The sequence below is a fragment of the Capsella rubella genome, unplaced genomic scaffold (genome assembly GCF_000375325.1).
Source record: "Capsella rubella cultivar Monte Gargano unplaced genomic scaffold, Caprub1_0 scaffold_1, whole genome shotgun sequence".
Lineage (NCBI taxonomy): Eukaryota > Viridiplantae > Streptophyta > Magnoliopsida > Brassicales > Brassicaceae > Capsella > Capsella rubella.
The window spans coordinates 12248557-12265233 of record NW_006238923.1 but is presented as its reverse complement, the minus strand read 5'-3'; the positions used below and the strand labels follow the sequence as shown (position 1 = coordinate 12265233).

The following is a 16677-nucleotide window of genomic DNA, read 5'->3' as shown; positions in this document are numbered from 1 at the left end:
TTGAGTAATCTAATACTTTTTCATATGTAAAAGTCAAGAATGCCAAAAAGGACTCAATAAAGTAGATTGATTAAAGAACATTACATAGTCAGATCAAATTCCATATGACAATGGATTAGAATGTTAATGAAAAGTGTGTATATATATTAGATTATACCCACGTAAATCGATATGTAATTTGTTAACATTTATATATATTATTTATTTATTTATTTTTAAAAAATAATTTTTCCTAATTATCTTTTTATATATTTACATTTATTAAATTCGAACTTTTGTATGAGAAAATTAAATATATATTCTACCACCATTGAGTTTGGGTTTTCAATGAAGTTCTTGATCGCCGTACTCATATTACCACTCTCTCTGAGTTGAGTGGTGGTTCTCAAATTTTCATGTATATTTTTTTAAAAATATATGGGTAGTGCAAATAAACCATCCATATCACATTTTTGTACAACTTTACTCTTCAAATCTAAAAAAAATATAAGTCAATTATGTGAAGTTAAAAGAAATTCTCAATATAACCATTTTTCACTAATGTCATGTTTGTATATTTTATGCATAATATATCAAATCGAAGCCTTTGCGACGAGAAGTTCAAACCTACTTGACTTGGAGATAAAAGATAGAATTACAAAAATTGAAGATTTTGAGAGATTATTTGTACAATAACCTAAATATCTTATTGCAAATTGATTATTTACATTTGAACTTTTTACTCCATAACTGAATTTTTTATAATTTAAATCTGCCAATAATAACAAAATTTACCATAGTCTTGAACAAATAATAAATAATTTTAAACCCTTTAGTCATCAAAATTTAATGGTTTGTCAACATTAAAAATAATTATTATTAGAAAATTGAAAAAAAAAAAGTTTGTCAAAAATTGTGACTTAGCATTCACGTCATATCACATGTGTCGTACACGTCATCAAAAGTTCATAGTTTCTTGCCACATGGTAGCTTATGTATGATTCCACACAAATCCATAAATATGTGTAGTAAATTTGAATTAATTTATAGTTGAGGTATGAATCAGCACAGTGGTATACTTGATGTATGAATCAAACATATAGATATATTCGAGGTATGAAAAAGCCTTTTTGCCCTTTTTTTAACAAAGTGAATAATGTTAAATCCTTCAAAGTGTTTCAGAAGTGTCTTTGACACACCGTAATCGCGTTTGTGGTATGTTGCAATGCATCTTTTTCTCCAAACTTCTATTGATATATAAACTATATTAAAGCTTGTGTTTGACTAGCCTTTTTTATCCAACCAAAACAAAAGGATAATGTGATAAGACAGTTCAATCTCATGAACAACAAACAATGTAAATCAAATCCCATTTGATTCAAATCTATCCCCAAAACTTGTTTCTCTTATCCAGACCTCATCCAAATTGTGTCTCAGCATTAGCAAGCATCCATTAACCTAAAGCAAATACAGAAAACACAATTGCAAACGTAGTAACATAATTTCAGTACATAAGGGCATAATTAATTAATTATTGACAAAAGACATGATCCACAACTACTGTACGAGTCTAAATCAAATATCAACCAATAATATAATTCATGGAAATTTTCGTGAAGACAAAATCCTTCTATAAGTTTCCAAGCAAAAATGTTATCTACAAATTGTCACGTTAGCGATTAAATATGCAATTCGATTTTAAAATAGCTTTTAGATCATATGGACAGACAAAATTGAGGAAACGAAAAAAAAGGAAAAAAAAAGTTGATTGGTGTAATATCATTTAAAATATTAACTCATTCCATTTTGAAATATATAGTTCTAGACGTTCAACTTGTTTGATAATATATTTCATTGATCAGTAAAGAAACATTCTTATCTTTCTCTTTATCTCTTATTTCTCGGTCGTAGTATAAATATAAAAACAGATGGTAAGAGAATATTATATTGAACCGGTTTATGTCACATACGTAAACATTTTCTCCCTGACTAGTTCGTTTGAGCTAATCAATATATTTTTGATCTTTTAAAAAAATACTGGTTTTGATCTATTAACTAATAAATCTTTTAATCTAAACTATACTAATTGAAGGTAAACAAAAAACTTAGTAATTTTTTTAACTTGTATATAAAAAAAAATAAACGACATATGTAATTAATGGATCGAATATAAAATTATTATTACGTTTTAATTTGCGTGTGATTTAGCCAAAGAGTGACTAAAGAGCTTACAACATGTTATGTTACGTTGCAGCATGTTATCTTATATATCGATACAGCATATTTTCACTTATAATATACAATTTCTCGAGTAATATCTACTTATTTTTAAAAACTTCAAATTTATAAACATATATGAAAATAAAATAAAGACTTTATAGAAAAAACTTTGATAAAACTTATTCACATAGGTTTAAATATTATAATTAAATGATAAAATGGTATAATTAATTTTAAAAATTAAATAATAAAATGAGATGGATGATGATGTGGCTTAAGGAGAAGAGAGAAAAAGTTAACTTTATATATATAGATTATATTTACACAATGTAAACCTAAATATAATGGGATTTAACGGGAATAAAACAAAAATTAAGAAATTTTGAGAATATAAATCTATCTAATTTATATAAAAATAATATTTCTTTAAAAGTTTCCAATATGAATTTAGCTATTTGTTTCCACTACAACACATATGTTAAACTAATAAACAAAAAAAAAATTAACTATATTTCATAAAATTGAAAATTAAAATAAAACATTATTTAATGAAATAAACTAAATATAAAGTAAATTATACTAATATGTTAAATTTGAAAATTGTTCCATATGAAAAACAAAAATATATATAAAACATAAAATCAGAAAAATATATAATAGTATATAAATGATCATTACGAGATATAAAGTACAACAAATCCAAAAAAGGAAAACGTAAAACAAAAAATGATAAATTATGACAATATATAAAGAGATAATGTAAACAATTAAAAATACAACAATCCGCCCAACCCACAAATCATGTTCAAATTTCATGCCAACATATAAAAGGACCCAAAATATTAACATCTAGATCCATATTTGGTAAAAACCCTAATAGCACACGTTTCTTAATTATTCTCAACCGCACTTCCATTTACGCTCATACTTCGACTTATACTATACACACTTAATTTCTCAACGACTAATGAAGTTAAAATTCAATAGTTTTTCTATACAAACACAATTTAAGTTTTAAAAAGTAAAATATAGTATAGTGAAAAAATAAGTAAAAAATAAAATACGAACTAATTATTCATAGACAACATAATAAACTCCCGCGCCTAGCGCGGGCAACCGACTAGTATATATATATATATATGACAATCTTTAAATAATTATAGGAGTAAACAAAAAGGTAACATATATAATACCATAAAACAAAAATGTCACGCATTATCTCTTCATTGACATATTCCGTACCAAAATAAAAAAGTTGGATAAATATTTTGTTTTGTTAAGACGAAGTCGTCTATGAATTGGCTCATTAGCGTCAAAATTTACAGTTATAAATAATTAAGCCAAAGAGTTATAATTCCAACAACTTATAACCTGCAAGGATCACCAAGAAACCATTATTAGAGGTCCTCTCTCAATCTCTTCCTCATTTACAATGTTTTATCTTATAATTGATTATTCGTTTGTGTCCGATTAAGCATATAGGAATTGTTCGTGACAACATGAAATTAAATCATCAAAATCTCTGATAACTGTATAACAAAAAAAATGTAACATGACAATTAATAGCATAAGAATTTTTTTTTTTTTTTGAATAATCAAAGAGGTTCTCGGTCAAAGCTCATACATCCCCTCATGCCCAAAACCAGAACATGTTATATGGTTTCGTCCCAAACGCTACTCGAACCGGCGACCTCTGAACTTTTGCCAGAGATCTTTACCAATTGAGCTATTAGCAATTGACCTCTGAAAATAATAACTGATTTTCTTTTTCCAAATCTTTTGTACTCGTTAGGATTTGTTTTATATATGTATATACAAATATTGATAAAGCGCCTCCTCGACATATAGAAAACAATGTCTCAGAAGGTGGTAGCACAAGGAGGAAGTGGAGGAGTTGTTTGGAATGATGGCATTAACAAAGGTGTGACGAAAGTTCAAGTGGGAAAAGATGATACTTGTGTGACTTTTGTCAAGTTTGAATATGTAAAGGAGAGTTCAGTGGAGTCTCAAGAGCATGGCATCATCTGCCATCAGCCCGAAGAGGTAGCTATTTCAAAGTGTGAACCACAAAAATATTTTGGCTTGCGATCCTCGAATTTTCAAAACACTATGAAAATGTATTTTTAGTGGGATACAAAGATTTTTGTTGTTCAAAAGAAAAAAAAATGGGATACAAAGATTTTATGTTAGGAATCCATATCGAAAATACGAAGTAACCAATACTAATTAGTAAAGTATATGAAAATGTATTTTTGGTGGGATACAAAGTTTTTATGTTTCCTAGTAATATTTTGGTAGGAAGATAGTCAAAAACTTACTTTCACTTTCCTATCGAATTTTCACTAGTCCCGATTTCCTTGGTGACATTTTCTATAAAATTTTATCGTAGGAAAGCGGTAAAAACAAGTGTTCCCTACTATTTTCTTACGATATTTGCGATAGAAAATCGATATTTTTTTATAATGTATGTATAGGCTAGGGCTAAAGTGAAATTATAAATCTATACTTTTATATATTTCATTGATTATATATGTTTAACGCAGTTTGAAGTCAACTATCCAAACGAATACATTACATCAGTTGAAGGAACCTACGCTCGTCCTGTTTCCAACATCGTCATCACAAGTCTTGTCTTCAAAACATCGAGTGGGAGAACATCCTGGACATTTGGGAACGAAAAATTCGTGTTGGCGAACAACGGTCAGAAGCTTGTGGGCTTCCATGGGAGGTCAGGGCTTGGTATCGATGCCCTAGGAGCGTATTTTTTGTCGGACTCAGCAGCATTGCCTAAGAAACTTGAGGCAAAAGGTGGTCCAGGAGGAGGCATATGGGATGATAAAGTTTACGATGATGTGAGCAAAGTGTATGTTGGAACTGATGGGGGTTGTGTTACGAAAGTCATGTTTGATTATGTCAAGGCGGGCATACCTGACACAAAGGCCCATGGGGTTTTAAACGAAGAACTACAAGAGGTCATTCTCATCACAACTCTCTTTAACAAATTAATTTGATATTTTTAATAAGTCTTGCATCATATTAAACTACTAATTCTGTTTATTTTAGATGATCTATTAGACTAATACACATTGTTTAAGAAATCAATTAAATTTTGGTTATTTAAAATAACTTTATTTATTATCTACCTAAACAGAATGAAATCAATGAGAAAGCAATCTGCATATATAATATAAATTGCTAAACTAACAAAAATAGGGGATTTCAAAAATATCACTTTTCAAATACCACTTTTTAAAAATACCCTCTTTTCTAACTTTATCAAAAAATCATTAAAAATGTCGAAATCTATCCAAATATGTGTGTAAGCTTATAAATATACACACAAATTACTTTTGTATGTGTATAAAATCTTATATAACTTTCATAAATACCGTAAAAATAACTTATAAAAACATTTTAAAAACCTTTTAAAACTTATAAAACGATTAAAAACCTTTTAAAACTATAAAATATTTGTATCGAATCTCCCAATAGTAGTTATTATATAGAAGTACCTTATACTCCATATAAAATTTTATATTTTTCATATATTAACAGATATATTTTTGAAAATGGACAAATAAAAGGGATATTTTTAAAAAGGGGTAAACCAAAAAGGGTATTTGTCAAAAATTCTCATAAAAATATAATTAATTTTACATCTTTATAAAAAAATATATAAATCTAGTAGATCATCTAAAAGGAAACGGATGGGTACTGTTTACTGTTTCGTTCCATAAGATTTTTTGAAATGTAATTATTTTGTTTAAGTATACGATAACTCTACCTGATTGATGTCGTATGCAATTGATTGTAGTTTCTGCTTGATCCAAACGAATATATCACTTCTGTGGAAGGAACATATGGTAGAGTGGCTCGCTTCGGCCTCCCCGTCATCACAAGTCTTGTCTTCAAAACATTAACAGGGAGAACCTCCCTCACATTTGGATCAAAGAAGTTTGTGCTTGAGGACAATGGTCGTCAGCTTGTTGGATTCCATGGACGATCTGACACTGCTTTAGATGCTATTGGAGCATATTTTGCATTGACACCAAATATGTCACAAGCAGCTAAGTAAATGCAGGAAGTTCATGTGAAATATATCATTTATTGCTGTAAAAAATAAATTATAAATTTAACCATCTATATATATATATATATATATATATATATATATATATGTGTGTGTAAGTTATTTTCTCTTGGAAAAAAACAAAAAACAAATTGCATTCTCTGTTTTTATTCTTGTTTTATATTGTAAAATGTATTTTTTGTAACTTTGGTATATACAAAGAATTATTTTTTAAAAAAATATGTTTTGAAGTTTCAAACTTTTTAAATCAACAAAAAAATATTTATTTAAATGGAAGATTGAATGCCTTAATAAAGGAAAAATGGAAGATTGAATAATAAAGAATTGATAACTACTTAAAAAAAGGGCCATGAAAGTGATTCTTTTTTTTTACCTCTAAAAAAACTGAAAAATAACTAATATCTTCAGAAGATAAAATACAAATTAAAACTAGGAAAATGCCATTTAAAAAAAGTTATGTGATTGATATAGCATAACAAAAAGGTTTTATCAATAAATAGATGTGACTCCCATTCGGGTTAATAGGCGTGGGGCGTTCGGGTACCCATTTGGGTTCGGCTCGGATTGTTTGGGTATAGAGAAATAGGATCTATTCGGGTATATTTAAATTTTGGGTTGGCATGGGTAAACACCCATCGGTTTGGATGTTTTCGAGTTATACCCAAAATCTCGAAATATATTTTGGGTTCACGTCAAGTTTGGTTTTTTAAATCCGAAAAAATATTCCAAGATTAACCCGAATATGTTAAAATAATAATAAAATATATCTGAATTCATAAAACAAAAGTTGTAAACAACGTACCAAACTAAAACAAATTGAATTGAATTTAGAAACAAAAAAAAAATTCGAACAAAACACTAAATTCAAGAGATTTATTAGTACAAACAGAGAATCAAAAAAAAAAAAAAAAAAAAAGAGTAATAGATTTAGTGTTAAGACTAAAAATATACAAGTTCGGATGGTTCAAGTACCCGTTAGGCCATTAGGGTGTTCGGATATATACCCAAACGGATTCGGGTAACCAATTCTTTTAGTATAAACAAAACACCCAAAACGGATATTTTGTAAGTCTATACCCAACCCAAAGTAACAAAACACCCAAACGGATATTTTGTAAGTTTATATCCGATCCGAACTGCTTACTTCGGGTCGGATTCGGGTTTAGGTTTTGGGTGCGGGTATTTTACCCACACCTTTATTATGTTATTATACTACTGGTCTTTCTTACGCAGACCTCATCCAATTTGCAGCATTACACGAATTTATCAGCAATTTTGGTCGTCTTCTTAATCTGTATCAGCGCCAACATTAGCAACCATCCATTAACCCTAAAGCAAACACAGAAAACACAATTGCAAACGTAGTAACATGTGTACAGCATCACCAGAAGAATGGCAAATCATTAATAAGAGAGAATACCAAAGTTTCAGTACACAAGGCCATAAGCCTGAAATTGCAATCAATCAAGAGAAGAAAAAAAGAAACTCCAGTAGCATCCACGATTAAAGGAAAAAAAGCAAACAAGGACACAAGAATTAGACGGCCTTACAAGCTTCGGGATAGCAAAGGAAGATTAGAAAACAAACACCAAGCAGAAGAAACATAATAATCGGATTATCTTTAGAATACTGAGAATAAACAAAGAAGTTGCAAACTTAAGTTTCCTTCTGTTCTTCAGCTGGCTTTGGTGCTGCTGCTTCTTTGATCTCCTCGGTTCCTTCGTCCTAATTATACATCACAACAGACTCAGATCAGCACGAGGATGAACATCAATCAGACTGTTATCTTAATGCAAAAGTGAACCATTAGATTCCAAAACCATAATCAGCACAAGGATAACATCAATCAGACTGTTATCGTAATGCGAAAGTGAACCATTTGATTTCAAAATCCCTACGATTATCTCTAGAGAATGATTACAGAAACAAAGCTCGATAACAGAAGTAACAACAGGATTCCATCAATCCCATTATCAAGTTTCAAGTTTTGATTGATACAATGAACAGTTTCGAAGAAGTGTTACCTGCATGTCAGAAGTCCAGAGAGTAAGGTTATCACGGAGAAGCTGCATGATCAAGGTACTGTCCTTGTATGACTCTTCACCTAGAGTATCTAACTCAGCAATGGCTTCATCAAACGCCTGTTATACATATCTCAACATCAATACACAAAGAGTACCAAACACAATGACTCAAAACCCAATACAGATCAGAACGTTTCAATCACCTGCTTAGCGAGATTGCAAGCACGGTCAGGAGAGTTAAGAATCTCATAGTAAAACACAGAGAAGTTCAAAGCCAAACCAAGACGAATCGGATGCGTTGGAGCCAATTCAGAATTCGCAATATCCTAAAACACAAAACAGATTCAACAAATCATGATTTGACCTAGAAAAAAAACCTAAAATTACAGATCTCACAAAGTCAAATTCCAGATTCCAATTCCAGATCGGAGAAATCACCTGAGCGGCTTTGTAAGCGGTGAGAGTATGTTCAGCAGAATCTTTCCTCTCTTGACCAGTCTTAAACTCAGCCAAATACCTATGATAATCTCCCTTCATCTTAAGGTAAAATACCTTAGAATCACCATTAGCAGAAGCTGGAACAAGCCTAGTATCAAGAAGCTTAAGGATACCGTCACAGATTTTGGATAACTCAGATTCAATCTTGCTTCTGTAATCACGGATCGTTGCGACATGGTCATCGTTACCACGGCTCTCTTCTTTCTGTTCGATCGAAGAGATGATACGCCACGAAGCACGACGAGCTCCGATCACGTTTTTGTAAGCGACGGAGAGGAGGTTACGTTCCTCGACGGTGAGTTCGTCTTTGTCGACGGCTTCGGCGACTTTTTCCATGAATTCGACCATTTCTTCGTAACGCTCCGCTTGTTCAGCGAGTTTCGCGAGGTAGACGAACTCTTCCCTCGGTGATGAGGATGATGCTGGTGGTGGTGGTGTCGCCATTAGAGAGATCGGAGATGGTGAAACGGAGGATTCAGATCTGAGAGAGACGAGAGAGAGATAGAGGTTTGTGATTTTTTTTTTTTTTTTTTACGAATTGTGAATTTTTGATTTTTTGGATTTTTAATAAATTTGAGTGAGTGGGGAGCGATGATCGGGAAAGGAGGAGGAAGGAGAACCGTTGGATTAAATGTGTGTGAGGGACACGGGAATTTTCAACATTTGTTTGCCTTTTGTGAACTTTTTGGGTTACTTTTTCTTAAATTCTTTGTTGTAATAGATTTTGTTAATGGGCCTTTTTGGTCCATGTTGGTGTTTTTGTGAATTTCTTTTTGACTTGGCAATTTGTTTTTTTTTTTTAAATAGTTTCATGGAGAAATTGTTTAGAATGGGTAAAATTCTTTGTTTAGAATGGATAAAAAGTTAAAAACAATAGGGGGAAATAAAAAGTGGGTAGAATATGTAAAAAATATTAAGTTATTTAAAAATGAATGTTGACATTTAAAAATAAATAAATAACTTAATATTTCTGCAAAGTTGGTCGGGACGTTACACAAAGTTAATGGATATAAATTAAATGTTTTGATGCAAAATAAATGATAAAAGATATTTTTTTCGAATTAATCATCTTTAATAGAGAATTTTCAAAGAGAGAAAACGAAAAAAAAAATAGATAAACATAAGTTTTCGAAAGTTCATATATTGAAATTAACCCGAACCAATCGATTTTGGAAGTTAAGTCTAGTTTTTTTAAACACTGAATACTTCATTATAGAAGAAGAGACGTTCAAATACAAGAAAAAATATAGCATGAAATTATGACAACAAACCATAAGCTCTTAGACTTAGCCACCAAGTCGTTTGTTCTTTTCAATACGAACATGCAACCAAGTTGGACCGCATAGAGCCATGTACGACGTAAGCCGCCCATCACGAGTAACACTACAAGCAATCTTCATAGCCAACAAGTTAGCTTTCGATGAAGAAAAGTGGAAAGAAACCTTTTGCATCACCCGTATCACTTACTTAATCTTAGTTTAGAGAGCACGGTACTTAGGCCAACGAGATGGATAAGTAATAGCTTCCCAGGCTGCATTACAATCTAACCACACATCACAAATATCATGGTACATATCATGTAAACTTGAGAGACTCCAAAGAATGCACCTCAACTCAGCCGCAATTCGATTAGTACAAGGAAGAAACGCGTCTCTCGCATGATATAGCACACACCAATATGGTTACGTAACACCCAAGCTCGACTACAAAACGAAGAGTCGTTAACCCAAGAAGAGTGAATATTACAAGTACCAAGGGCCGGTGGAAACCAAAACCTCCCCGTAGCTCTAAGCTCTCGCATTCCAGCCCGAGATTCCAGCTCACGTTTATCTTGCTAGTTAAAAAACGTTTTAGTTAAGCCTAGTAAAAAACTTGTTTGCCTAATCAGTTGAAGAATATGTTCTAGAAGAACCAAAAATATGGTTGAGCTCATTTACATTTTAGTTTTCCATATTAGTTTATGTATTTTTAATAATTTTTAAAATGGCTTTTCACAATGTAACATTTCAATTGAACATATAGGCTAGGATTTAAAAATTTAAAAACTTAGATCAATGTTTTACATCAATGCAAGGAGCTGTGGAACTTGTTGTTGCCTCTCACCCGAAGTGAGCTACAATTAAGTGTAAGAAGTTACGTACAAGACTCTTTTTCTTCATGTCATTAAAACAATACTCTAGTACACTTTTTACAAATCTTTTTGATTAAATGGTCTTTACTTTTTCCATTTATTGAGAAATTTATAGCTCTTAACAAATCAAAGCTCTTAGATTCATATATACACAAATCGAAAAAATTAAAGTGAACGCACACATAATGCTTTAAAATGTTGTCCTCAATAGTGATCATAAATTTAGATTGCAATACTTATAAGTGTGAATTAGGTTTCTTGGTCTCAAGGTATGCGAAAGCTCTCTACTTGTTTTACATGAATTATAATATATACTTGTATAATATTGTGAAACTTTATAAAACCCGTAGTTAATAATAGCAAATGATCCCATTACTAATTCGTGTTACAAAAAGAATAATTAAGATAATATAATGACCAAAAGAATATGTAATGTATAAAATAAAATAATCATCTAATGTATACTACTAATAGATTGTTCAAAACAGAGTCGAGCAAGAAGATGTTTTGAGATCATACAAAGCCGGAAGCAAATATTTTCTCCCATTCAATCCCTTAGCGTTATAACTCGCACCGGTCGTTCCATCCACAAGCAACTCTCCAGCGTAACCAGGATACGAGCCTTTCCCATATACTCCAGTACAAGCCGAACCAGCCTCAAGTGGTGCTGTTTTAGGGCCTTGGTAATACCCATCTCCGAACGGGTTCGTTGCGGTTCCAGCCAAGAGACTTGCTAAGTTAATAACCATCCCATCTAAGCCCACATCGTTGTTTGGTGCAACGAGTGGTGGGCTTTGTGGTCCGTAAACTGGCGCGTGGAATGGCCACGCGCATTTTCCTGGACATTGTGTCTCTGAGTTCCCTACCCAAATGTAAGCGAATCTTGACCCTTTCTTGCCTGACCCGGAACTAGTCCCGTGTGATCCGCATCGGTTCATGCAAAAGCCTTGGACCGTCACGTCAGATGAGGTCAAGACTACGTTGACCGCATAGCTTTGGCCGCCTTTCGCGGCCAAGGCTTTGAGGTTTCGCTCTGTTAAGGATTTTCCCATTGTGTATCCTTCGTCGATGATATGTTCTCCGAGGGAGAGAGTGAGTCCACGCGTCGTCTTGACCGTCTTGCTAACGTGGTAATACTTCTCCACCGTCTTCCACCAGGTCGCAACCGAAGGGTTTTGAACCATAGAAGATCTCCGGGAAGATGATAAAGAAGCGACGAAATCCGTGACGATTGCGCGTTGAGACGGTTTGAACTTACCATACCAGATTAGATTGATTGTAACATCTCCGGTAAGGAGAGCTCCTTTGTGGTACTGAAACGTGGTATAGTCTTCCGTTTGGTCCGTCCTCGCTTCTAGACACACGAACGTAACAGCCAACAGTAACAAGTAAACAAGCTTCAAAGACGCCATTTCTATAACGTATAAGCAACAAAACAAAGAGACTAATAGAGTTTTGATCAGAAGGTAGTGGTGATGTATATGAGTTTGTGAGTTGATGAGTTTGTGTTGTGTTGTGTAATGAGTGAAGAGTTTATTTATATAAGAGCAGAAAGGGTAAAAAGGAAAATATAGATAAGAAACCTAACCAAGAAGATTTGGTTGACAGTTAGGCAAAAGGAGCGCGTTTTGGAGATATTACAGTAAGAAAACAGCTAAGTGTTTTTGGGAAACAGACTTAAAGACAAAACCGTGGGAACAAAGTCAATAAGGTTCGGTCGGACTAATAGTATATACGAAGTTTTTTTTTTATTTTTGTGGTTTATAAAAATTGGAGACAGCTGGAGAAAGTGTAGAGATTATGCGGCGGAGAGTTTATTAATGTAATTAGAGCATGAAAAGACTCGATTAACAAACTAATAATCTAGCCTTGGCAAAAAAAAAACCCAACAGAAAATTCGAACCAAAACCGATTTGTATAGACCCGAATCTAAATCCAAAATTTTAAATTTATTTTATTAGGTCTTAAACATTTTTTTAATAAGAATTCAAATTTGAACTCGACTAAAACCCGAACACAAAAATACTTAAAATATAAATGTATATAAATAATTTAGAAGCTGAATATCCAAATTATTTATTCGAATACCCGAATACCACGAATTAGTGATAAAAACAGGCTACGGTACGTGTTTTGGGGAATATAAGTATGTCGTGGCCTTGTGGGAATTAAGAAGAAACTCAGGTAAGGGGTTGGGGTTGGACTAAGATATTTTGGTGGTATCTAAAAATTAGATACAGCTGGAGAAAGTGCATATAATTTATGTGGCGTAGGGTAGGAGTTAAGAAGATCAGTAGTGCACGAAAAAGGACTCTAGACAAATTAAAACTTGGACTAAGTTATTATTCCGCGTTGATCCGCGGGTTTTTGTATGTTATATTTTTTATATTTTGATTTTTTTTATAATTTGAATTATTATTTTTAAATAACTATTGGTATAATAAACTCTTGAAGTATAATACTGGTAATAAAGAGAAGTAATGTAGTACAGTATACTGATATATTCTTGATACGTAATTTGAAAATACTTCAAATTGTATATGTGGTATTTGTAAATAGTATAAAACAAATTATACGTAAAAGGTATGAAAAAGGTATACGGATATGAACCAATTCGGACGTTAGAGAGTAATAATAAGGTTGAATTGTTGATTTTTAAGTTATGAATTTTTCTATAATCGAAAATATTTTTGTGATGATAAATCAAATTTAAATCAAAATATTTTAATAAATTTAAAGATATATAAGAAACTATTTTTTTCTCATTTCTTTGATATATTCTGTTATTATTAATATTTATAGATATCTACTATACACAAACTCTTGGATATAAAAGTAGGATAATATAAACCAATTTAGTTATTAATTGGATTTTCAATTGTTAAGCACAAAATTTTGGATTGTTAGCATCCAAAACGATAGAACAGTTTACATGTAACTCAAAATAAACGAATAAATACTGAAATTTTAAAATACTTAATTATACTATACATAATTTATTTACATAAGAATATTATAAAAATAACAACTTACATTTGTAAACTATAATTTGTAGCATATCCCTTTTGGCTTTTTGACAATATGAACCGCAACCACCACATTTGTCATCATAGTTCAGACATTTACGAATCTATATACATACTTTAGTCTTTACTATACTACCAATTTATTTTTTCACGTTTTCATTTTTTCCATAGAAGTATATAGCTAGTCTGTTAAAGTATCTTTATAAACACATTAAATTCACTACCTAATTATTTTATAAAAAGTTTAGCGTTTTTAGCCAATCAAAACGTTGCCTATAACTCGATATGAATATACATATATAATTAAAAATAAATAACTGATGAACAATTTGAAAATTTATGTTAAATCAGCACAAAAACTACTGTTAGTTCTTTCTTGTTAAGGGTATCCACATTGGTTAGGACAAATTTTTGTCCCTTTTTTTTCGTTTTTTTTTTTTGCGATTTAAAAAAAAAAAAACAAAAAGTTAACCAATTGCGGGCCGCCACGTATCAGTGGGGATTCTGCGTACCGCAAATAAAAGGAAGAACCGTCGCAATTCTGCGTACGTCCCGCCTCAAATATGTATATTTTTTTTCTTTTCTTTTGGGTCTGGGACTGGGACTGGGCACGCCAATGTTTATGGTCTAAGAACTTCGTAATAACTCTTTTAGTTGATCAATAAAATCAATAAAAAATGCTAAACTAGGAAGTGATTAACGTCATAATAGCTTATTTTAGATATTAAATCAAACACCAATTAACCAAAAAAAATGTTAGTAATGATGTTGAAGATGTGAACTTATTGGCAACAATGACAACTCCTTGATCAGCTCAAGTTTCTTGAAAGGGTCAGTGGTCTTAGAGTAGATAGTTGCATTTTCTAAACGCTTTGCGCTTCTTAAGATGAATGATGCTACTTCTTTCTCAACTTCAGTGCCTTCATAGTCTACCCATACTAGATACTCAAGACTCGACAATAGACATTTAGGGATGATACAACATATTTTGATCACAAGACAAAAAAAAAAAAAAAAAAAAAACTATATTCGTGGCCAGTGAAAATAAAGAATGCATAAAAAGGGTAATACTTTTTTTTTTACCATAGGAATGAATACACATAAAGTGAGACACTTGGCTGAAGTAATAAACTCTAGAATCGTCCCAGGATGAATATAAACGAACTCAATATGCACCTCTTCTATCTTAGGCATATTGTTCTCAATGATACAATAATATTCACCGTGTGTGTCATGAATGTCTAAGCGTTCCAAAGAAGTAGCATCTATCACAGAGCCATGAGCATCATCGTCTTCATATATATAGGGATGTATACAGGACTAAACTCTTTAGAGAAGGAACTCTAATGATGAAGGTAATCACATTATCATCCGGACATTGTAATACAACCAAGTCTTCAAGAACATGACAATTGGATAAAAATAACTTTAGAAATTCGTCACCGGGGTACTTTACCGATTTAAGTTCCAATGATTTGAGGGAAGGGAAAGAAAATTCTGAAGAAGCATCCACAAGAATCACATTGTTTAGTCTCAATTTCACTAGCATTCTGCACTCAGTGTACAAACTCGTTGAAAGTATAATTGGAGGTAGAGATTGTCTAGAAGAAGTATCGATCTCTATAATCAGTTCGCGCACAGAGTCTTTATTTGTAGCTCTAATACAAACTGGAATATCTTCATGACGACAGGTTGTACCAAGTTTAAAATGAAATGTTTAAACCAAGTCGCCTTGGTCCAGTGGTAAAGGGAGGTAAGTCCCGTCACCTGGGTTCGAGTAGCATTGGCCACGGGGATTCGAGATTTAACATGGTTTTCCTCGGCCCCAAGAGATTAGTCTTTAGGCCTAGAAAGCCTCTGGGATCACTCCTGAGTTATAAAAAAAAAAAAAAAAACAAAACAAAACAAAATGCAATGTTTCAACAATTGGAGCCTTGTGCAATACCAAAGACCTATCTACAAAGTCCGAAAAACTTCGAATATTCTTATTGCTAGTATCATCGTAGAAAAGTATTGGAACCATCATCCAAAGGAATCTCCAACGTTTAGAAAGAATCATTGTAGCCACAACATCTTCTGTTGGTAGTAACGACAATATCTCTAAGAGCAACGCATCAGGCAATTCACTTAACCTATCCGGACCCTTTTGTAATTCTAGTTTCACTTGTTCTCTGTCGACCGGGGAACCAAAAAGCCAAAACCGGACACGAGAAAACATGGACAAGACAACGAAGCGTGAGAGATTCTAAGTGTGGTATTTTATGTTTTTAGCCTGAAACAACAACGCAGGTCAATCAATAACGATCATGTATCTCCTAATATTATATTAACTGATTCCTTTTCCTAGTCTGTTTGCTAAAAAATAATTAAAAAGTATAATCTTATTTAATTTTTAAACTAATCCTATATTTTTTTCAAATATATCTTAGTAGTTAAATATTTAGAAATATTTCTTAAATCCTTATAGCAATACTGTAAATAGTTGTAACATCCTGAAACCGAGTTTGAGATGAGTTTCGATCGATACCAAGTAAGGTGTCGGTTGACACTACTAATTTTGGTGGTTAAGTGGTTTGAGTTTTAAGCATCCGATTTAGTGTGAATTAAATTAGGAAACCCTATTATCTTGTTTAAAAACTCGAGCAACCTCTTTCTTTGTGTTTTTATTTGCTTTTGTCACTTCCATAGATAAAATAGAAGAGGGTTGGA

The 16677-nt window shown here is 32.1% G+C and overlaps 3 protein-coding genes and 1 pseudogene across 3 annotated transcripts; 1 reads left to right on the top strand and 3 right to left on the bottom strand.

The window, feature by feature from the left end:
• Positions 1–4053: 4053 nt before the first annotated feature.
• On the top strand, positions 4054–6274 carry LOC17899662 (jacalin-related lectin 23). The gene is made up of 3 exons (XM_006306201.1): positions 4054–4242; positions 4743–5171; positions 6014–6274. The coding sequence occupies exons 1-3, from the start codon at positions 4054–4056 to the stop codon at positions 6272–6274; spliced, it is 879 nt and encodes a 292-aa protein (XP_006306263.1).
• A 1389-nt stretch (positions 6275–7663) lies between these two features.
• Positions 7664–9328, bottom strand: LOC17900789 (14-3-3-like protein GF14 phi). Its single transcript, XM_006303211.2, has 4 exons — positions 8752–9328; positions 8517–8639; positions 8314–8430; positions 7664–8014 (listed from the first exon to the last, which is right to left on the bottom strand). Exons 1-4 carry the CDS (start codon positions 9253–9255, stop codon positions 7946–7948), a joined length of 813 nt encoding a protein of 270 aa, XP_006303273.1. The 5' UTR covers positions 9256–9328; the 3' UTR covers positions 7664–7945.
• A 1961-nt stretch (positions 9329–11289) lies between these two features.
• Positions 11290–12444, bottom strand: LOC17897431 (protein EXORDIUM-like 1). The gene has a single exon (XM_006305361.2). It carries the CDS (start codon positions 12352–12354, stop codon positions 11422–11424), a length of 933 nt encoding a protein of 310 aa, XP_006305423.1. The 5' UTR covers positions 12355–12444; the 3' UTR covers positions 11290–11421.
• Positions 12445–14724: 2280 nt separating this feature from the next.
• Positions 14725–16186, bottom strand: LOC17896948 (annotated as a pseudogene).
• Between the last annotated feature and the right edge of the window lie 491 nt (positions 16187–16677).